The 23,532-nt window shown below is 40.1% G+C and overlaps 1 protein-coding gene across 1 annotated transcript in view; it reads left to right on the forward strand.

Annotated features, from left to right (window-relative positions):
* The window catches only part of LOC126292175 (nuclear RNA export factor 1-like), a 125,695-nt gene extending 112,044 nt beyond the window's left edge, over nt 1-13,651 (forward strand). Inside the window, exon 13 of the mRNA XM_049986015.1 lies at nt 11,968-13,651. Within this exon, the coding sequence (XP_049841972.1) occupies nt 11,968-12,088 (121 nt within the window). The 3' untranslated portion in view covers nt 12,089-13,651. The remainder of the gene's footprint in view (nt 1-11,967) is intronic.
* The last annotated feature ends 9,881 nt before the right edge of the window (nt 13,652-23,532 follow it).

Raw genomic sequence — 23,532 nt, forward strand, 5'->3', positions numbered from 1 at the left:
CGTATGAAATCATGATAACGTGCTCAATTGAGCGTAGGTGGAAGAACATGGGGCCCAATCGAGACATCACCAACAATGCCTGCCCAAACGTTCACAGAAAATCTGTGTTGATGACGTGATTGCACAATTGCGTGCGGATTCTCGTCAGCCCACACATGTTGATTGTGAAAATTTAGAATTTGATCACGTTGGAATGAAGCCTCATCCGTAAAGAGAACTTTTGCACTGAAATGAGGATTGACACATTGTCGGATGAACCTTTCGCAGAAGTGTACCCATGGAGGCCAATCAGCTGCTGATAGTGCCTGCACACGCTGTACATGGTACAGAAACAACTGGTTCTCCCATAGCACTCACCATACAGTGATGTGGTCAACATTACCTTGTACAGCAGCAACTTCTTGACGCTGACATTAGGGTTATCGTCAACTGCACTAAGAATTGCCTCGTCCATTGCAGGTGTCCTCGTCATTCTAGGTCTTCCCCAGTTGCGAGTCATAAGCTGGAATGTTCCGTGCTCCCTAAGACGCCGGTTAATTGCTTCGAACGTCTTCCTGTCGGGAAACCTTCGTTCTGGAAATCTGGCTATTGCCCTGTGCTAATCCATACATCAAATGGGCATCTGCCAACTCCGCATTTGTAAACACTGCACTGACTGCAAAATCACGTTCGTGATGAGAACACTTACCTGTTGATGTTACGTACTGATGTGCTTGATGCTAGTACTGTAGAGGAATGAGTCGCATGCCAACACAAGCACCGAAGTCAACATTACCTTCCTTCAATTGGGCCAACTGGTGGTGAATCGAGGAAGTACAGTACATACTGACGAAACTAAAATGAGCTCTAACATGGAAATTAAACGTTTCAGGACACATGTCCACATAACATCTTTTCTTTATTTGTGTGTGAGGAATGTTTCCTGAAAGTTTGGCCGTACCTTTTTGTAACACCCTGTATAGATTGCTACTTATCATATAGATAAGTTGCAAACAGGCACAATTAAGACACTTACTTGAGGATCATTGTGTGTGACAAATTTGAGCATCCTGCCAGAGAGGCAGGTACCAAACATGTTCTTCGTGTAGTTTCCTAAAGCCAAACAGGAGAGCAATACAAAAATTGGACACGGATCATTGGCAAAGATCCAACCTGAGCTGACGGCTGAGCAGTCTCGTAATCTGTCATCTGCACTATGAGGACAACTGACACTAACTGTATCCGGCAGACTGCACGATTTGCATGTGAAGTGACCTGATTGGCTAACTTCAGCCCTAATTAAATCAGAAATGGTGCAATGTATCGAATTCTTTTCTCAACAATTATTTCTCTACACAACCAACCCTGCAATACCTTTGCACGTTGCAAGCTTTTCACACCGTTTGTGACTACCCTGTATGTTTTTGAAAATAGACAGCTGTAAAAAATTCAATACCATCACGAACTGTTTTCAGTGGCACGAGGGGATGATAAGTGCATACTTTGTGGTCATATATGTTTTGACTCTGCAGGCAGTATCTGTGCTGAGTTTAGAGGTGAACAGTGTTTTCAACAGTCATTCTGGGGTACAACCGTGCCCCTCTGATGAGTCCATATTCCTGTTGAACAGCTCCAGCTGTTTGAATAGGGTCGCATTGTAGGCCTGTGGGAAGCTAGACGGATGTATGATGAATTGCTGCTCATTTTGGACACAATGTTTTGCTGGTGTGTCACTGCTTTCAACAGTGGTCTGTGGAACATTGGCACATCTGGGAAATCTGGTCACCTGTTGCACCTTCTGTGTCATCAGGAACCACTGGGAACAGTCTGCTTGCAGCAGTACTGAGAACACATGTGAATCTGGCTAGATACCACGAGCGCCCCGACACCACCAGCGCTCCGACACCACCAGTTGTGGCTACTCTGGTTATGTGAAACAGTGGACTGGAGAATGGAATGGTATTCTGTTGTCTTCAGTGGTGAGCGTAAATTCTCCCTGTATGTGAGTGGTGGACCAACACGTGTCTGCTGTAGATGTGGTTTTCTGTATACTCCAGAGTGCATTCACTTGTGACACACTGGTCCCGTCCCAGGCGTTAGGGTGGGAGAGTCCATCAGTTACAACTTGCAGTCACATTTGATGTTTCTGCAGGGTAAAGTAATGACTGCTGCTACAATGCATGGGCTGTCATCCCTGTGCACCTGCTGTTTCTTTGACAGAACAGTTTACTTCCAGTTACAGCTGTTGCCACATCAAGTGTTCTTTGTTGTGGACGAGGGTGGTTGAAAAGTTCTCGGAACAAAATAGAAAAAAAGCACTTACATCACTGAAAATTTTTTATTTATTTTTTAATGTAGTCTCCTTGTGGATTAATGCACTCGGTCCAGCAATGTTCCAGTGCCTTGATCCCATCTTGAAAAAAAAAGTTTCCTCCAGGCCTGCAAAATAGTTGTCAACTCCTTCTGTCAATTCTTTGTTTGAAGTCAATCTTCATCCACCAAGAAAAATTTTCAGTTTTGGGAAGAGATGAAAGTCTGCCGGAGCCATATCAGGTGAGTAAGATGGGTGAGACAACAATTCTTACTTTAGTTCGTGTGATTTTACCACGGCGATGGCACGTGTGTGCAGGCGCAGCGTCAAGAGTCGTGGCACCCGTCTTGCAGACAAATTTTACGTTTATAATTCTTCAGTTAAAATGTGTTATACCCTTTCAATCGGCGATCCTCTGTGACCATTTTGTGCACTTTTACAATGTTTCTGGAGTAGTGACACTTCTTGGCCTACTACTGCACAGATCGTCATCTGAGCTCTCCTGACCAAATTTTAATTCATTTGTCCACTTGGCATGAATGTCCTTTGCTTTCATACCTTTCTTTACAAAGTACTTAATCACTGCTCGAATCTCGATTTTTCCATCTCCGCAAATCACTACGTGGGAACAACAACAGAGCCTCATCACCGCCATAGCTATCTTCCGAAGGGATTGACGTGGCACATGTTTACAGGCAGCAGTCCAATGAGTATCCCGTGAACAACTCGTTGTGATAGAGCTGACCTCTCGTGATAATTTCGAGAACTTTTCAAACCACCCTCATACTAGTACTTTTCAGGATAGCAAGATCACCAGATCACTCACCATATGAATGTGTATGGGACATGGTGAAGTGGGATCTTGTTCTCCAGGACCTGCAAGGGCAATACGCTTGGGACAGTTTGTCATAGGATGCCATTTGGCTCCTTTACAATTGTTTGTGTGTGAGAGGGAGGGCGACAACATGACTCTTCGGGTCCATACCAATGATCCTGGCTGATTTACCCATTCATTTTAATTAATTTCAAGGTTTCATTTGGAATAAAGTTAGAAGATAGGGAGGGCAGGGTGGCGGTGGGGGAGGGGGAGGGGGGAAGGAGATGGAGAGAGTGGGGGGAGGAGATAGGTGAAGAGAGTGGAGGAGGATATAGATGGAGAGATAGGGAAGGATGACTGGACAATGGGAGAGAGAGAAGGCAATGGACAGGGAGAAGGTGGACATTTATTCAATTCCAATACATATTTAGCAATTATGAAACATTGCCACATTTGCTGGTCTACAGTATTTTGGCGACTGACCCAGTGATCTGCTGCATGTGCTGCAAGCTGTGCTGTTACGTGTACTCATCGCATAGACTCCTGCCAGACTGTGGACTATTGTTGGTCTTGCATCACTATTTGTAGCCGAATTCGACTCCCAACGCCCACTAATGCTCTTTGATGCTATTTTGTTCTTCAGAGACTGCACTTATATTCCAAGAATTGCTCATCCTGTCAACTTTTCCATCTGTGATGAATTTGCCGGCTGGTGATATCTTAAATTGAGTGCCAGACCCCAAGCCTTGTTTAAATCGAAATCTGTCCCTGTTGATTAGGTTTTGCAACATCTTTATTTTGAAGGACTCCTTAATTACACTCTCCCATTGTACTTAATATTTGCATTGTGTTTCTGGTCTCACAATATTTCATTTCGAGATTGTATTTGAGGTAGCGTTTGTTGACAGCTTTTGTTTCAGTCAGACAAGTCAGTGCGAGGTGCCAAGAGAATATACATTTCACAGAATACATTTATAAATAGCAACATGAGACCAACTACAGTTCACAGTCTGGTTAGAGTTCAGGCACCGAGTATGCTTAACAAAACAACTCACAGCACGTGAAGAAGATGGCAGGAATGGTTGTTGAAATATTATCCACAAAATGGAAACAACAATTCATCTGAGCACTCATTAGCATGCAAGTAATTTATTGTGCTGAGGGAACCTGAAAGATATTTTGTGTGAGGCACAAACAAACAAATTACTTTATTGATCTGAATGTACACTGCAATGGTTACCAAAACTCTGACCAAGAAAAATGAGTGTGTGGCTCTACAAATACCACTATATTATTGGATCACAAAAACTTGTTAACTGCAGTTCCTGTTCCTTAGTTCAGAACAGAGCAACAGTATTACTAGTGTTTGGAAAGTGACCATTGTATATAAGGCAGTAGTTTAACTATCTATGACTGTTAACATTTAATTACATAGTGACTGTTATTGTGCTCACAGTTCCACTGTTTTATGTGGCAGAACGGGCACAGTTTTCCTCTAAAGAGTAAAGTTTAGTAAAAAAATAAAATCATCAACAAACTTCTGAATTAACCACAATTATGGTGCAAGTGTCAAACACTTAGTTACTCCTGATGCAAAGAGTACATCTAATAGTAAAGCTTTCAAGAAGTGTGGTTCAAGAAATGGGGAAGTGTTCATTGTCCTGGATGATGACATGCTTGGAGTTCTTGGTAGGAGAGTGACGAATATATTGAAACTGATGAAATGACTAACAGGTGTGAAGTTAACAGTGACATCAAGGAAGACTGTGATTAGAAGTCTGCCATGCCTATGTAATTTATCTGTGTAAAAAAATATGAAAAAGTGGTTAAGAATGACTCTACATAGGACAGTTTTTCTAAGTGGGTAATGTGACATTTTGTTTCTATTGAGAATGAGCTTCCCTCTTCCCTCCCCCCCCCCCCCTTTCCTATTTTCAAAATTAATCCTATGTTTCAAATTTTTTGATCCGGCTTATGTTCTACATTCAGTTTCTCTCTTCAGCAGTTACTGATAAGCACTGTACATACACTGTGTGATCAAAAGTACCTGGACACTCCCAAAAACGTACGTTTTTCATATTAGGTGCCTTGTGCTGCCACCTACTGCCAAGTACTGCATATCAGCAACCTCACTAGTCATTAGACATTATGCAAGAGCAGAATAGGGTGTTCCGCGGAATTCACAGACTTCAAACGTGGTCAGGTGATTGGGTGTGACTTGTGTCATACGTCTTACACAAGATTTGCACAATCCTAAACATCCCTAGCGCCACTGTTTCCAGTGTGATAGTGAACATGAAGGGACACGTACAGCACAAAAACGTATGGGCCGACCTTGTCTGTTGACTAAGAGAGATCACCGACAGTTGATAAGGGTCACACTGTGTAATAAGCAGACATCTATCCAGACCATCACACGGGAATTACAAACTGCATCAGGATTCACTGCAAGTACTATTACAGTTAGGTGGGAGGTGAGAAAACTTGGATTTCATCATCAAGTTCCTGCCCATAAGCCACACATGACTCTGGTAAATGCCAAATGACACCGCGCTTGGTATAAGGAGTGTAAACCTTGGACGACTGAACAGTGGAAGAACATTGTGTGCAGCAACGAATCACTGTACACAATGTGGTGATTGGATGGCAGGGTGTGAGTATAGTGAATGCCTGGTGAACGTCATCTGCCAGCGTATGTAGTATTGACAGTAAAATTCGGAGGCAGTGGTGTTATGGTGTGGTCGTGTTTTTCATGGAGGGGGCTTGTACCCCTTGTTGTTTTGCATGGCACTACCACAGCACTGGCCTACATTGATGTTTTAAGCACCTTCTTGCTTCCCACTGTTGAAAAGCAATTTGGGGATGGCGACTGCATCTTTCAACGCAATTGAGCACCTGTTCATAATGCATGGCCTGTGGCGGAGTGGTTACGCGACAGTAACATCCCTATAATGGATGCCAGGCCTCACAGAGCAGCATTGATACCTCTCCTCAGTGCAGCACTCCGTGAAGAATGGGCTGCCATTCCCCATTAAATGTTCCAGCACCTCATTGAACGTATGCCTGCGAGAGTAGAAGCTGTCATCATCTGTAAGGGTGGGCGAACACTATATTGAATTCCAGCATTATCGATAGAGGGCGCCACAGACGTGTAAGTCATTTTCAGCCAGGTGTCCTGATACTTTTGATGACATAGTGTATTGTATGAATTTTCCTAACTGTGTTGTCAGTAGAGTAATTTAGATTGTGTGATTGTAGGTCAAATCACATAAGTGTGCCCGCGCACCCATCCAAGTGCACACCCGCATGCAAAAAAAAAAAAAACCACACACACACACACACGGAGAAGGGGGATGGGGGAGAGAGAGAGAGAGAGAGGAGAGTGAGAGAGTGAGAGTGTGTGTACCTCATCCAGAAACAGATCTCTTATGCCTTGTATCAGCAGTCACCTGCCACTCCCACATACTCACTGTTTGGCCACAAGGGAGCAGTCCTCTCATGAGTCAGTACCACCCAGGACTGGAAGTACTGAATCACATTCTCTGTCAGGGTTTTTGGTTATTTGTCATTGAGCCCTGAAATGCTAAATGTCCTACCCACTATCCTTCCAAACCCTCCCACGGTGGTATTCTGCCACCCACCCAACCCCACACAATATCCTTATCTGTCCCTACTCCAGCCTAGCTCCCAACCCGTTGCCTCAGAGATTACACCCTTGTGTGTGTGTGTGTGTGTGTGTGTGTGTGTGTGTGTGTGTGTGTGTGTGTGTAGGGAAAGGGGGGGGGGGGGGGGTAGGAGTTGGTGATGCAAAACCCGATGCATAGGGTGTTTTCTGGCTTTCTTTCCATATTGATATCAATCAATAAACTAGGAATGAGGTTATAACTCTGGTCACTGGTTTTGACTTCCTTTCCTTTTTGTGTCTGTGAGCTGCAACAACAATTATGGCCTACTGCCAACCAAATGAAATAGCATTGCCTTTTTATGCCTAGCGCCCATCGCTGTGATTGCATTGGAAAGCATCATTTTATTCTTCTAATTTCCATTGAATCGGCCAATGGGGTTGATTTTTCTGAAAACTGAAAAAAATTCTCAAACAAGTCATAAAACCTTTCAGAAGGCTGATTTCCCATGAATTAGCTTCAGTTGTAGTTCCTCTACATATTTTTGCAAGACATTTAACAAAAACTCAGTTTCTTCTTTCACAGCATACTTTGAACATTACAGACTCACTATTATCCATTAACCTCCGCCACACACCGTCAGGTGGCTTGTGAAGTATGGATGTAGATGTAGATGTAGAACTTATGATGGTACAATGAATTCAAGTAGCTCTGTGTTTTCATACAGCTGAGTCTATTATTACCCACAGTGTATGAAATGCCCTGTCAGTACATATTTCCACCACAGCAAGAAACCAAGGAACAGTGAAGACAATCAATGACATGTGATTAGTCTGCTTCAAAGAGGGCATCAGTAGAAAAAGTTGTGAAAACATTTTTGTGGGATGTGAAGGATGTAATGTTCATAGCATTCTTTGAAAAAGAAAAGTTATCAATGGAAAATGCTACTATGAAGTACTGGATCAGTTCAGCTAGAAACCAAAGGAAACATGGTCTTCTTTGAAAGTAAGAAACTACTGTTTCATTACAACAGCAAACCAGTACATGCATGTCCCTGAAAAACAGCACAAATTACATCAAGAATTGCTGGTGCATACCCCAGTATTTTCCAGGCTATAAGGGGTGATTTACAAGTTTTTATTTGAGAGCATAGCTGCAGTGTATATGCAACATAACGTGACTCAGTGTGCATATGTAAGCTTTGACACGCAAGTAAGGAATTAGTGTGGCATTTGCCTCTTTCTGACATGCGTGCAGGAAATATAGGAACATGAATATGGTAACATTATCACCAGATTTGTCCAAATGACGCCATCATGCTGGCATTAGTTTGTAGGCTGCCTAATGACAAACACCAATAGATGTCCACTGGAAAATGAAGAATGTGTCTGAGGTAGCAAATCTGTTGAAAACTGCCTTTGGGGAATGGTGCACCAAGTTCCATGCTGGTCACAGTTCGACACAAGACTGCAGTTGATGTGGGAGGCCAGCCTCTTGGTCCAACTCAAGTGGGAGACACTTCACTTGACCTAGGTTTCAATATTTGTAAAAATAGCTTCTTCAGAAGTAGTGGGCCCTTAAAATGTATACAACCAGTTACAAAGTTATTTTTACAAACATAACAAATTATTAATAGAAAAATATTCATGACATAAGCATACTCACTTGTTATATCACATGACGGTACATTAGCTTAGATGAAGCCGAGTGGCTCTTTTTGTAAAGAAGATTGACAAAACAAAAATTATCATAAGCAGTGGCTTTAAATGGTAGGCAGATTACATACGTTGTGCTTAATGAATGCTCGCTATTAAGTGCCCACAGGTAGAGGCACTTGTCAGCATAAAATTGTAATAGATAAAATAGAAAGAAACATTCCACATGGGAAAAATGTTAAAAACAAAGATTTCATGACTTACCAAGCGGATAAGTGCTGGTAGATAGGCACAATAAAAAAACACACACAAAATTTCGAGCTTTCGCAACCCACGGTTGCTTTGTCAGGAAAGAGGGAAGGAGAAGGAAAGATGAAAGGATGTGGGTTGTAAGGGGGAGAGGGTAAGGAGTCATTCCAATCCCGGGAGCGAAAGACTTACCTTAGGGGGAGAAAAGGATAGGTATAACCTCGCACGCACGCACACACACACACACACACACACACACACACACACACACACACACACACACATATACAGACATATTTAAAGGCCAAGTAAGTCATGGAATCTTTGTTTTTATTATAAAATTGTAATAGGTGTCACAGGATATAATAATTGCATAAGTCACGTGTACCTGACACCAGAGACTAAGGCCAACTGCTATAAGTATACAGGCTCAAGCGACCAGGAAAATTGGGCTCCAGAGGGCGCCAAATGCATGTGCGTAAGAACTGCATCTTGGTTGTGTTGAACAACTGTGTTTTGTATTAAAGCAAACATGAAATTTCCTCTACAAGGCTATTAAAAATATAATAAATTTACAGATATACATTACGTATAAAATTACTAATTCATTTGCTGATGGAGTAAATAAAAAAATTCAGTGTGCAGAAGTAGAGTTCTGTTTATAAAAGATCACTGTTACAAATGCAAGGGGAAAGAAGACTAAATATAAGCTAAAACAACATCACTAAAAAGAAATCCTTCCGCTTGACACTACGGAAGCTTAAGTGATGAGAAAAATGGGAAAGCAGTGGGCACTAAATACATTCACTTAATCACTGTGTCTTGCTGGTGTTAAGTAGCATAATTTTACATTAAAGCAATATAACAATTTATTATAGTTGGCCACTAAAAATGCAACAATTTTAAAGGTATACATTAAATATAAAGTTTGTAATACATTTATGTAGCAAAGTGACACTGCACATAGTTTAAGTATGCAGAAGATTACAGCTACAAAACTTATTACTGTTACCAAAAAGGTGGAGGACATAATAAAAGTGTGTATTCCTAAAAGGAGAGTGTACATAAACTGTATTCCCATATAATGAAATATCTTTTAAGAAAAGGGTTTATTAAAACATAATCAGCACAGAACCTTAAAATATCATTCTTGTGAAAACAACTGGCTCTTTATCCACATGAAGTAATGAGTGCTGTCAACAGTGGATAATGGTTAATTCCATGTTTCTAGATTTCCAGAAGACTTTTGAACTGAAGAATATCTGAGGTTCCCCAAGGAAGTGTCATAGGTCATCTGCAGTTCTTGATTCATATAAACAATTTAAGAGATAATCTGAGGATCCCTCGCGGAGTTTTTGCAGATGATGCTGTCATTTATCATGTAGTAAAGTCATAGGAAGATGAAAATTAATTACAAAATGATTTAGATAAGTTGCAACAAGTGGCATTTGATGCTGAATACTAAAAAGAGTGTAATAAAAAATGCATTTAATTTCAGTTACACTAAAATCAAACAAATTTAATGGTTTTCATCTCAATAGAATAATATGGGGATTATAATTACAAACAACTTAAGTTGCAACCATCACATAGAATATATTGTGGAAGGGGAGACCAGACACAGAATTTTATTGGTAGAACTCTTATAAGGTGCAACCAGTTTGCTAAAGAGACTTTCTACACTAGGCTTGTCTGACCTGTTAGGGAGTATTGCTCCATAGTATAGGATCCTCACCAAACAGAGTTCAATGTGGAATCACGAATATGATAAGCTACTTGGGGTGTAATCAATAAAATAAAGGCGTAGTTTGTTGTAGCAAGGTCTTTCCAAAAAATTTCAATCATTAACCAGCATCTTCAAATGTCAAAATATTTTGTTGACTCTCACCTACGCAGGGAGAAGATACCATCATTTTAGAATAAGGGAAAGTCTATGAATCACAAATTGTGAGGACCATCTGGAAAAAAAGAAGAAGAAGAAGAAGAAGAAGAAGAAATGAAATTTCTTCACAGCAAAAAATTAAAGATAAATAATGTACAAGAATCTTTAGTGCCATTCTTAGACACAGAAAGAAATGAGTTTAAATTTTTACTGTGAATTAATGGCTGGGCAAAGACAAAGTCAAGTGTGGGTGGGCCTCAGGTCAGCCACAAGTCTATCGTCAGTTCTCTCTCAGAAAGTTTAGGTATTCATTTCTTCCATGCGCTCTTTGAAAATTGAACATTGGTGATATAGTCTAAAGCTGGTTTCTATGCACATTCTACTAAGCACTCGAGTGTGAAATGTTGAGTAATCATGTAGCTGTAGTAGTAGAAAAATAAATAATTTGCTTTGGAAAAATTGGCGACTCCATTCCTAACTTGAGTACTTACTAAATTTCCCGTATAGAAAGGGTATTCAATAAGTAATTGAAGACTTTTTTCCTGAAAGTAGGTTGGTTTTATTCAGGATTCCAATAAATCATATTATTCCTCACTCATTTGCCTATAAAACCCCACTTTTCAACATAATTTCCATTCAGTGTGACAGCGTTATGCAATTTTATTGGGAGAACCTGTTTGCCTGCGCAGTACCACTCTGCTGGTCGACGTCAAAGCCGATGTCTCGCTGCATCTGTAACCTCACCATCAGTCACATGCTGCTTCTCGTGGAGTGCATCTGTCATTGGGCAAAACAGATGGAAGTCGGAAGGTCCGTGATCCGGGCTGTAGTCCAGTGAATTTTCGTGAGTGTGTCGTCACTGCCAACAGAGAGATCCAGTCGCACAGAGAGGTGTTTGATTGTGACCTGTTGATCAATTCGAATGAGAGTGTCCACGGGCTTCAGCATCACAAGAACTGCAGCTATGTGCATCCGGCTGGCACATGGGAGGGGGAGACTGGACAGATTTGTGCGACCTCGTTGTGATGGTGACAGATATCTCATCCAGTGATTCATCGAGTCTTTGTTCACTGCGCGGTTTCCGTAGACATTTTGCAAGTGCCTGTGAATATCTGCGATAGTCTAGTTTTCTACCAAAAGAAATCCAGTGAGAGCTCTCTGCTCGGAATGCACCTCTGTTACAGATGCCATTTTTAAGGCTACATATAGTGCTGCTCTCTATCGGAAGTTTGTGAAACTGTAGGTGCTGAAGCAGGAATGTTCCACAATGCCCCACAACAAACTGAAACTGGCTGAGAAAAAACAGTTTTGCGTTACTTGTTGAATGCCTCTTGTAATTTGTTGTATAGACATGCATAGATGTTGTGCAATAAATATAAAAACAAGCTCTCATTAATGTTTAGGAAGGTTCTGCTACCTTACGTAGTAAATAACACTCTTTTTCTTTTCAGGTGCCTGGATACTGCGGACTGGGACTTAAGAAGAGCTCTCCTATCATTCGTTGAAATGTACAAAGCAGATACAATACCAGCAAGTAGATTCAGAAAACCAAAAGAAGCAGCGGAATCTTGAAAGCGAGAAAGCTTTCGACCCTATTAGAGTATATGTGTCTGCATAGCGTATGAAGCAGCTACTGAGAAACATTGCACGCTTTGTGAATGTGGTAATTATTATTACAGAAAAAGGTGATGAAAGCTATTTTTGAGATCGATTAACTGAGGTACATCTGATGAAAGGTAGTTTTGTGACTGACTAACTGAAGTACATCAACAGGGAACAGAGTGCAGAGAGCAGTTAATGTGATGTTCGTTGTATCAAAAGGAAAATTCAACGGAAAGAACTCGTAAACTATGGGCAAAATAACTGTCCAATATTTGTCTCAAAGAGGTGATACACACACAAAAGTAAAAGTACACAACACTATCCTAGCTTTTGGGACGTGCGCCTATGTGGGCACGAGCACATATGTGCGGACACACACAGGCATGTTGTACAATTTGTCTAAAAGTTAGCAAACTTTCTATCTTTTTTTGTGTGGCTGTCGATGACTCACCACTTCTACTGGCCAGTGAGTGGTGTCCTTTACTCCTAAATTATGTACATTCTCTCTTCAACTATATTTGACCTGTGGCCACTGGACATTTAACTGTCAATAATTTGATGTCAGACACAGCACTCGTAGCAGATCTCGCTTCACAGCAGATAAAACAGTAGAGCCCTTAAGCTCACAGTTTACACCAAACTGCAGTAAGACGGCCAAGTCTTCAGACAACTCAAGTTTATCAAGCATAACCTGGTACGAGGCAATTTTGCTTCAGCTCAGAACCCTACATAACTTAAAGTATCATTGACTGTTCACCAGTATTAATTTGTTACATGTTGTACTCATGTTATCTACAGTGGGAAGCCAACAGGTCAGAAATGGGGAGGTGTGGGATGTGTATTCTTGCCCGTCACTGCTACCTTGGCTGTACACTGGCACTGCTCTGACACCCAGGGTCCTCTGAAACATCATCCAAACAAATTACCAACAGTAGCTGTCCTAACATCAAAACATCCAACAGTTAATTACTCAAAATAGATATGAGCATAATTGTTTTTAGACACACTCTGTAACATATTACTTTGACATCACCTGCAGACACAGTTACTTACATGGACAACTTTGGATCCTCATGCTAGATCTTGCCTCCCTCTCATCCTGCAGTCTTGAATGAAGCGCATTCCCTTTTAACTTTCCACAACCTATTTCTCTCTCCTACCCCAAGGGAAGGAACTAATTGTTCTCAAAGCTAGTATAGTGTTTTATGTACATTTCTTTATATACGTGTGCATTGGCAGTACTAAATATATCACCTCCTGAAAGTTATTACTGGCTAGTAATTCTGTCAGGTAATTTAATGTAATATCCATTACATTGCTTGTAAATAAACTGTTTCTTATGTGAAATCAGTCTAAAAATATAACCTACAATCAAATTAAAATGTATGTCTTGTTCATATGTTACATACAGATACTTTTTCTGCATGTACATACATTATATGAATTACACACAGTGTACCCCAGGAGTCTCTGGGATGTGCGATATGAAAATTTCATTGTAATTCGGTGTAATAAAATTCTGGAAATTTGTAATATGTGTTTTATTATACCAAATAAGTTAGATTAAATTGTCCCTTGCACGGCAGACATTTCTGTAATCATAGATAGTTTTGTGACTGATTAACTGAGGTACATCAGCAAGGAACAGAGTGCAGAGAGCAGTTAATGTGATGTTCATTGTATCCAAAGGAAAATTCAACCAACACTCTCTTCTCTCAAGTTGTCGACAGTGTGTGTATGCATCAGGAATCCTTTAATGTTAAACTTTTGATACCTTTGTAGAGATTATTATTAGTCCAGCTAGTATATATATGTATATAATAATATGAAATATAATGACAAAAATAATCAATTTTTGAAAATACAGTGTAACTGGAAAGATAAGTAAATCTCCTCACTAAGCAGCAGCAGGAGAACAGGCATGTAAAAGGTATTATGTATGCAAGCTTTCGGAGCTATTGGCTCCTTCTTCTGACAGAAGGGTTGAAGGGGAAGGAATAGAAGTGAAGGAAAAGGTCTGGTGAGGTTTAGGAAAAGGGGTACAGTTCGGAAGAATCTCCCAGCACACCGGGTCAAGAAATTTACGAGAACTTCCCATCCCGTACAGTGGGTCTCCCCTGACCCAGGATTCTGGGTGACTTTCTCAAATGTTACCCCTTTTCCTAAACCTCACCAGTCCTTTTCCTTCACTCCTCTTCTGTAGAGGAAGGAGCCAATGGCACCGAAAGCTTGCATACATAATACCTTTTATACGTCTGTTCTCCTTCCACCGCTTGGTGAGTAGATTTTTTATCTATCCACTTACTTTATAATATAGCAGCGACTGCGAAACATTGCACGCTTTGTGAATGTGGTAATTGTTATTACAGAAAAAGGTGAAAGTTAGTTTTGAGACCGATTAACTGAGGTACATCAGCAGGGAACAAAGAGCAGTTAATGTGATGTTCGTTGTATCCAAAGGAAAATTCAACCAAACGAACTTGTAAACTATGGGCAAAATAACTGTTCAATATTTGCCTCGAAGAAGTGATACACACACAAAAGTAAAAGTACACAACACTATCCTAGCTTTTGGGATGTGTGTGTATGTGGGCACAAGCACATTTGCGGACACATGCAGGCACGTTGCACAATTTGTCTGAAAGTTAGCAAACTTCTCTCAAAATAGCTGAGGTAATGAGCGGGAGACAGACACATTTAAAGAATACTGTTATAATATTATAAGCCATTGGACAAGTCCTCCTTCAAATGTAGAAAAAGACACACACACACAAACACACACATACACACACATACATACACAGAGCCAGCCATTCATGCACAATCTCCCACACTGTCATCTCTGGGTGCCGAGCCTAAAAGCATTGAACTGCGAACTCGGCTGGGGTGAGTCATGGTTGTACAAAAGAGAAGTGGAATGGAGGAGGAGACGGATAGCAGAGTAGGGATGGAATATGGTGGGGATTTGGGGGATGGCAGATTGCTAACTGCAGTATGGTGTGGCCATCCTGGGAGGGAGGTGGAGGGGGGGGGGGGGGGATGTTAGAAAATGGGAAAGGACTGTGCAAGTCCACTGACGTGTAGCACAAGTTTGTGAGGCTGGAGTGGAGTATAGAAGGGGTTTAGTAGGTGGGTACAGGGATTGTAGAACGTTGAGGCCACGAGGATTGATGAAATGAAGGACATGTTCTAGGGAGAGTTCCCATCTGTGCAATTCAGAAAAGCTGTTGTTGGTAGGAAACATCCAAATGGCACAGGCTGTGAAGCAATCTTTGAAGTCGAGCACACCATGTCAGGTGGCATGCACAGTAACCCTCTAACCAGCAGTATGGCATAGCAGTGGCCGTTCATACAGATGAGTAATTTGTTGGTCGTCGTGCCCACATAGAATGCTGGACAATGGTTGCAGCTAAGTTGGTAGACCTTATGGTTGCTGTCACAGGTGGCCCTGCCTCTAATTGGGTAAGAGGTTCTAGTGTAGAACTAGTATGAGTTACTGCCCGCCATTTGTGTGGAGCACGTATTGGACTCACCGTGGACTTCTAGTACTCAGCCACACACAACTGATTTTGTCAAAGTGTACGGGCCTGAAGATGGCATTGATGCAATGTCGAAACTAGTAGCCAAATAAATATAAAATCTTACGTACAGCTGGAGGAGTTTCATTTCTAATAAAAAGAACTAGAATGGGTGATAGTGGAAGAAGAATGTGTGTATTAGATACTACTGTCTGAATACTATTTTTCTCAAACGGTCTCTTTGGAGGGTTTGTATTAACACCAGATACAGTTTTTGTAATGTATTTGTGTGTTAGGAAATGTGCTGTGAACATCATGTTTACCGAAATAATAATTCCATAACTTATAAGTCATGTTAATAGCCAGAATAAAATAATATTATCATCTTTAGTTCACCTACATGTGTATTTAATCACAGATAAATGTAGCAAAATGAGCACCATCTATTCAGTGTAAAGTGTGGTTTTTGTGAGTCAGGCAGTGATCCATTTTTAGTACAAAACCAGATCGCTATCTACTTTTACTATTAAATTGGTTGAATAGATTATAATTACAGGTTATGGTGTTGTATGAGAAGTATTCAGTTGTTGATACTGAACAAATTCAAACAGTTATTTAACTGACAGTCCTATTTGTAAGAGACTAGTGCTATTTTTTCCTATACTTCTATTATCTGCGAGAGCAACAAGATTGATATCTTACAATACAAGTGGAAAAAAATATACAGAGCCATTTCAGTTGATAATGTGACAGAGCTGAATTGTCTTCCAGCCAAATGTTCATTCCGCTTAGGGAACAGTTGGGGCTGACGTTCCATTCAATCTCTAGCAGGAGAGCAATGGATTGATGATTGAAACATCGGCAAGCGTTGCCATGGAAAATGCTTACACTTCTCTTCTTCAGTTCTCAATTGCCCATCTGAGTTAGTTTCACAGTACCTATCAGTGTTTATTGTGGTCCCAGCAGGCATCCCAAAACATAGTTACAATGACTTCACCAGCAGACTGTCTTTGTTTGAATTTTAGTGGCTCAGGTGAAGAGGAATGATGCCACTTGTGTAATTATTGTTAGGTTTCAGGTATAGACTGCAGTGTCCAGTTTTTGTCAGCTGTGACAATTGAGTCTCAAAAAGTTGTCCTTTTTGTCTGCATTGTGGCAAAGAATACTTTGGGAAATATCAACTCATTGTCATTTGTGGCTTTTGAAATGCAAATTAGTTTGCTTTTGGTATATTACCCCTGTTACATTTCCTGTGCATTATCTGTAACTCTTTTCATGTTTGATGTCAGTAGATTTATTTAATAAAATTTCTTTCAGTTACCTTTCTTGATATTGGCTGAGGTGGACCTGCTAGTCAATACATGTACTGATGCTGAAAGAGAGTGTTAATTGTCTTCCGAGCTACTTGAATGGCATAAACAACTTAACTTTAAACCTTATTTCCCTTAACATACAATCTCGTATCACAGCAGGTTGACATAGGTTTTCAAACAGATGTTGCTTGGACCAAATCAAGACGGCAACTGCATCTTAACATAAGGCATTTTGACAGTCATTTTTCATGGTGTCCTTTGTAGCCATGACCTTTTCTCTTTTTCTCCTTTTCCCTTCAAAGCCTGATGCCAAGGAACTAATGGACCTATGCAGCAGGTGGAGACCCTGACTCACTGTCCTGCCTCATAGTTGTGACTGATTTGAGTTGTTCTACCATCTTCTCATGTCATAATAATAGCTCACAGAGTGGGATGTCCTAACACTTATGTACTACTAAATGTCATGAACATCTTTTGTCATTATGGAAGCTCAAAAGTGGGACATGCCATCCTAAAAATATCATGTCACACTCCATGTGCTTGAGAACTTTTCCTGTTGATGTTGTCTCAGACTTACAGAATCAAAGTGGAGAAAGCATTGAGAGTAATTTGTCAATCTTTATGCACAGTTTGCTCAACCTTCATGACCGTATCATCAGAAATTGATGGTCTCCCTCTCTTTTCTTCTCGGTGGATTTCAGTACGATCAGCTGCAAACACTGCACCATTTGCGAAAGTTTTTGACATCCACACATGAGTCGACATACACTTTTGGCAACTGGCAATGAATTTCAATCAATTTGACTGCTTTTGTGTTCATAAACTGAATAACTGTGCATACATTGGACTGGGCAGAAGTATCCAAGAGGAGCTCTATTCTCGACAGCTCCAAAGCCGAGACTGATCACCCCAGCATGATGTGCGGATGGTCATTTGGATGTGGGGAAAGTACCAATCACAATAGTGTGGGCCACAGCCACATTAACAGTTTCTCTGCATCTCCAATACTTTGAAGACCTTTCTTTTTTGATTACCCTTGTAACTGTGTTGTACTCTGACCAACATAATGCAAAAACATTTCCCTTGCAGCAACAAAAGTAACAATCTGTTGTGGTGTAAACGGTGGTCTATAATGCCCTAAAAACTGTCTGTACAAGAGCATTGGTTGACTGCTAAAAGTACACCACACTGAGAACATTTCAGCTCTTTGAGGAAATATTACAACTAACTTAAAGAAGCTTCTGCAAGATTAGATCAGTTGCACAGCTTGTCTCTGTAGGAATGCAGTGAAAAGAAACCATAGTCTTACATGCCACACACATTTTGACTTACTTGTTATACAAATTAAAATCATTTGTTAGTAAGAGTCAGTTTCTGTCTCCCTACTGTGCCATCTGCCATGTTGCCTAACAGTATGAATGTGTGGGCAATGTCCCTGCTGCACAAACAGTATCTATGTGGGAAAACAAAGCAGTTAGAACAATTACAGGCATTAGGAACATAATCATCTCTGCCTCAGTTCAATAATAAAGCTGCAAGAGACATTACTTTGTTGTAACATTATCCACAGTTACAAAACAAGGCATGGAAAAAAATATGTATTTAGAGTACACTACATTAAGGAAGCACCAAAACAGATTCTAATATATTTACTTGAATACATATAATGTATAACCTCTGATAGAGGGTTTCATACAAGTAGTTTGATATTTACTAACAGAGATTACTAATTAGGAAATGTATGTATATGGTAGTATCAGTTAAATATATAAGAGAAGCAAATAAGTAATGTCATAAAAATTTTAATTTATTAACTACTTGGCCCAATTTGTTTTTCAATTACAGACAATTGCACAAAGTTTTCAACAGAAGTTGCAGAGAATTTAATTTTGGAAAAAATGACTAATAACGTTAACTGAAACTGTATGAATCTGTCAGATAATCTGCTTTTATTAATGTCATAGCACACCTGAATTTATTTTAAACTGGAAAAAAACAAAGCTCAGTGTTAAGGAAATTGTACAGTGTACAATTTCACAATACATTCACAATAAATGTTCAACAATGTCTCCACCAACTTCAACACATTTATCTGGAAGTGTATGAACACATTTTGTTGCTTGTTTCAGTTATTATAATCTTTGCTTCTCTGGATGTTCCGGAAAACTACTGCAGATACACATCTGGGACATGTTTTATTAGACTCACCAGACCAATAACAACAAAATAAATGGAAATTTTGCTTCACTTTAACCTTGTACAGTTTTGCGATGGCTTCTCATTGGCGAAGTTGCTAAATTTATGGCAAAATCTTTTATTAGCTTTAACTCCATAACTAAAAATTTGCAGACCTGTGTTTATATAAACTTTTTCTTTAGTTTTACTTGTACAATAACATGTTCTGTAAATCTCATCATAAAAAAGAATCTTCTGGGAAGTGGAACACGTCAAGTTAATAATAAATTTAAGTACATTCACAATAAATGTTCAACAATGAGTAATGCTAACTCACATGGGCTAGTCGGTAGGGGCTGTTAGCTTTCCAATGTGACCAATAACCCCTTTCTCTGAGCCAGCATACAATTGGGGCATGTCACTGTGTGTTGTGGTCCAATTCCAGATATTATCCAACATACATCGAAATAAAGGTATGAATCAAATCTGTGGAAAACAATGGGAAGTCTGGTGCCAAAACCCGTCAAGTGATTGAGCGGCATTTGAGAATTACTTTCTGTCAAAATGACAGGTGTTTTGGTGGCACAAGGGGTTTCTGGAAGACCAGAATGATGACAGCAAAACTTGGGTCCAAAGTGAAGGCAGTGTTCATTCCTTTTTCAATGCTAGTGGTGTCTTCCACTTGTATCTGGTAAATAGACTGTCAGTGCTGCATTTAGTGTGGAAAAGTTCAAAAGGCCAAAAAAAGGCTCAGCTGCATCAAACCACACATCAGCAGCTGCTGGAAGCTACAACCATTACTTTTTGTTATACCCATGGACATGCAACTCTACTATGGAGCTTAATGATGATGGCGTCCTTTTGAAAACAATGTTCTAGGGGTAAAATAGTCCAACATTTGAATGTCCTTGTTTGGGCAGTGTGCTGTCAAGTCTACTTAAAATCTGAGGTCCTCAATCCACTGCAGATGTAGTACTAGTTTACAAACCAAATATTTCTGCAGATGATGAAGTGGTTGAAAGATTGTATGATGAGATGAAGTCAATTATTCAGATTAATTGTGATTCCTGGCTAGAATTTGGTAATAGGAAAAGGAAGAGAAGGAAAAATAGCAGAAGAACATGGACTTGGGGAAGTAATGAAAGAGGAATTTTACACACAGCACAATTTAAAATTGCAACACACAGTTTAGGAATCTTGAAAGAAGGTGATATATGTGGAAGAGATCAGGGGACACGTGAAGGTTTCAAATTGATTACACAGAGTGTGTCATAGTTAATGGTGTAAAAACATACAGTTGAAAGACATGACACTATAAGCAAACTGTCTCAGCAAATATGGCTCTGTAAATGAATCACTTGTAAGATAACAGCGACTTTGTGGTTACCAGCAACCACCGACTTGACTCTGTGTAAATGTCATCCCAGTCAGGAAGAGGTACAAATACTGTACAAATTAAGAAAAGTTATTAGAAATACTTTGGCAGAGGTGTAGAAGTTTTTTATTAACAACAACAACTGTTACATGACAGTAGTTAAAGTCAGAGGTGTTCAAAGTGCTGTTCTTTTAAGCCGATGCAGGTCTGTACCTGTCTCTGCCGCAGTGAGTTTCATATCCTTTCAAACACACCTGGATCATTTTGGAATTCCTGGCAAATCTCTATTCCAATTCTTCAACCTCATTAACAAAAGTGGCATACATTACGTCTTTAAAGTGGCCCCAAACACACAAAATGATGAGGTTCAGATAAAACAATCTCGGAGGCCACGTATAGGTTCTCCTTGCCTAATGTATCTTTGGCCTTATCGGCATGTTAGATGTCATCTCATCAAGCAGAAAAATGTTCCAGTGCTCCACCATGCATGTACCCCATCCTCTGGTGTTGCTCTAAGGCAGGGCTGGCCACGGAGTGCTAAACATCACTTGTGCAGGGTGTGCTACCTTTCTTGGCTTCGCTTGCTCCTTCTCGAAAGTACCCAGAACAGCATGACATTTCATTGAGTGTTGCTGTGTGGCATTTTTCTCTCAGCACAACTCTCCTCAGTTCAGCAGAACCATGGTATCTGTGCTGTACCCTCCGCTATTTGTTCACGGTATGAAGGACTTTGCACAAAAAGAGGCAGCCCAGTGATCTGTCATCTCAGTATATTTTATGCTGTAACATAAGTGACGAATACTGCAAATTTTACTTGACACAACATTATGGTACCATTCAGAAAGAATTTAAAGATTTAGTTGACAATGAAACAGTGAAAACTATGACATTCGACAGATGGGTTTCATTGTTCTTTACAACAGGATGCATTTTGTACTAAATTTGCAGGTATGGAGCATGTGAAGAATCTGGCGACATGAATAATAAAATTTCTGAAGTTGCACACATTATTTCATTGTCAGTTGTAATCATTTTCAATAGAACTGAACTGAACTGAACTGAAAGTATTTGAGAAATAAAAATTAAAACAAGATGAAATTTTATGTTTCTCATTTCCCTTAATATTCAATGAAACAATTTTAACCCTCTAGCTTAATACGTTTCACTCCAGCCCTCAATTGGCACAAACTGTAAAAAATTGGAAGACTCTGGTCAAATAGCATATTTGCTCCAGCACCCGCTCACCAGCCGATAAGATTCCACAATTCTGTAACAAAGCAGTAGCAAAAACTCCATTGTTGAATGGCACATAGCTGTGTAAGAGGCAGCTGTATGAACCAAGTGCGTTGTTGACACACGTCACCTGTGACACCTGTTTGGTAGTAGCCATTTATTTATAATTCTACTTAGATGAAATGACACTGTGATAACTATGCGCATTTACAGTCTTGGGTCGAGAGAAGGGCTTCTTCTCGCAGGCAGAAGGTAGGAGTTTGTGGGGAGCTTCTTAAAATCTAACATAAATTTAAATGTTAGGAAACCTCTTCTAAAGGCATCTGTCTGGAGTGTAGCCTCGTATGCAAGGTGAATTCACATACCTCTCCTGGTTAATTCTTAAACCATCTTCCTTCCTTCCTTCTTCTTCTTCTTCTTCTTCTTCTTTTCCAACCTCTCTGTGCCTGCGCCCTGGGTGGGGTTTAATCTCAGCATGGCCTCATTACGGCCATGAACATAGGTGAAAATATATCACAGGACTGTTTGAGACTGCCAAACCACTATTAGAGAAATACTAAGACCGCCATCCTGAGTGGTGAATTTTGAGCAGGATGAAGATGGGAGAACAACATTTGACATGTTCCCATGTTCAGACTGGAAGTGCTGTTGCTCTTAGACTCCGAACTGATGCCTCTTGACATACTGTTCAGACATATCTTGGCAATATTTTTTGATGTGGACTTCACCTCTGCAACTGTTCTTGTGCTGGAATCTGTAAACTGTTATTAAATCTCAACTTTCTGCTAAATGATAGAAAGTATTGGTTCTGATAACAGTTACATTATGTCTTCTGTTACACTTGATGATATAAGGGAACACCTCCTTTACAATGAATGTTCATACATTCGATCTGTTATTACATCAACTCAATCTACAGTGCTGTACAATTTTGACAGATAGAATGAATCTTCTTATTCCTTCCCTGATGTAAGCACCACTGTTGTGGCATGCCTGTTTTCTCAATGGCATGCCAGGCTTCTCTCACCTTAAAGATGTGTGGTGTCCAATCAGGCCAGCATATGTGCACAAACAATAATGACTATCAAATGGTTTACTAAACTAATTAGTTAATAACAAATAATTTCACTGTCGCAATTGTCATTAGTTGGCTATCAGGCTTAGGTAACACACTGCTTTACCAAAAGTGATATGTTACATCATACACTGATGACTGACATGTAGTAGCAGGGATGAAGCATACAGTCTTCTGCATCTACATCTACATACATACTCCATAAGCCACCATACGGTGTGTGGCAGAGGGTACCCTGTACCATTACTAGTCATTTCATTTCCTGTTCTTCTTGCAAACAGAGTGAAGGAAAAAAAGCTCTGCATATTCCTTCGTATGAGCCCTAATTTCTCGTATCTTATCTTTGTGATCCTTATGCGAAATGTGCAAAGGAGAATTGGAAAGTAACGCATAATAATTTTTTTTCTCCTCTGGCATTGCAGCTGGAATGTTGAAATTTCATGACAATATAGTTTGAAGGCTGTGCTGCAGAGGGTATTTTGTTTTCATTGCAGCTCTAGTAAGAGAAGCCTGAACTATGAGACAAACGTGACAAGCATATTACTGTTGTTAATTTGTGAAGAGCAGCAAAGTATAGTTCAATGTTTGTGACCCGAAGGGCATAAACTGAGTGAAATTTATAGGGATATGCTTGGCATTTATGGGGATTATTGTATGAACTGCAGCAATGTCTCCAGGTGGTGTGCATTCTTCCAAGAAGGCCACGTAAATCGCCACACTCTGGG

Source organism: Schistocerca gregaria, chromosome 9 (assembly GCF_023897955.1).
Source record: "Schistocerca gregaria isolate iqSchGreg1 chromosome 9, iqSchGreg1.2, whole genome shotgun sequence".
Classification (NCBI taxonomy): domain Eukaryota; kingdom Metazoa; phylum Arthropoda; class Insecta; order Orthoptera; family Acrididae; genus Schistocerca; species Schistocerca gregaria.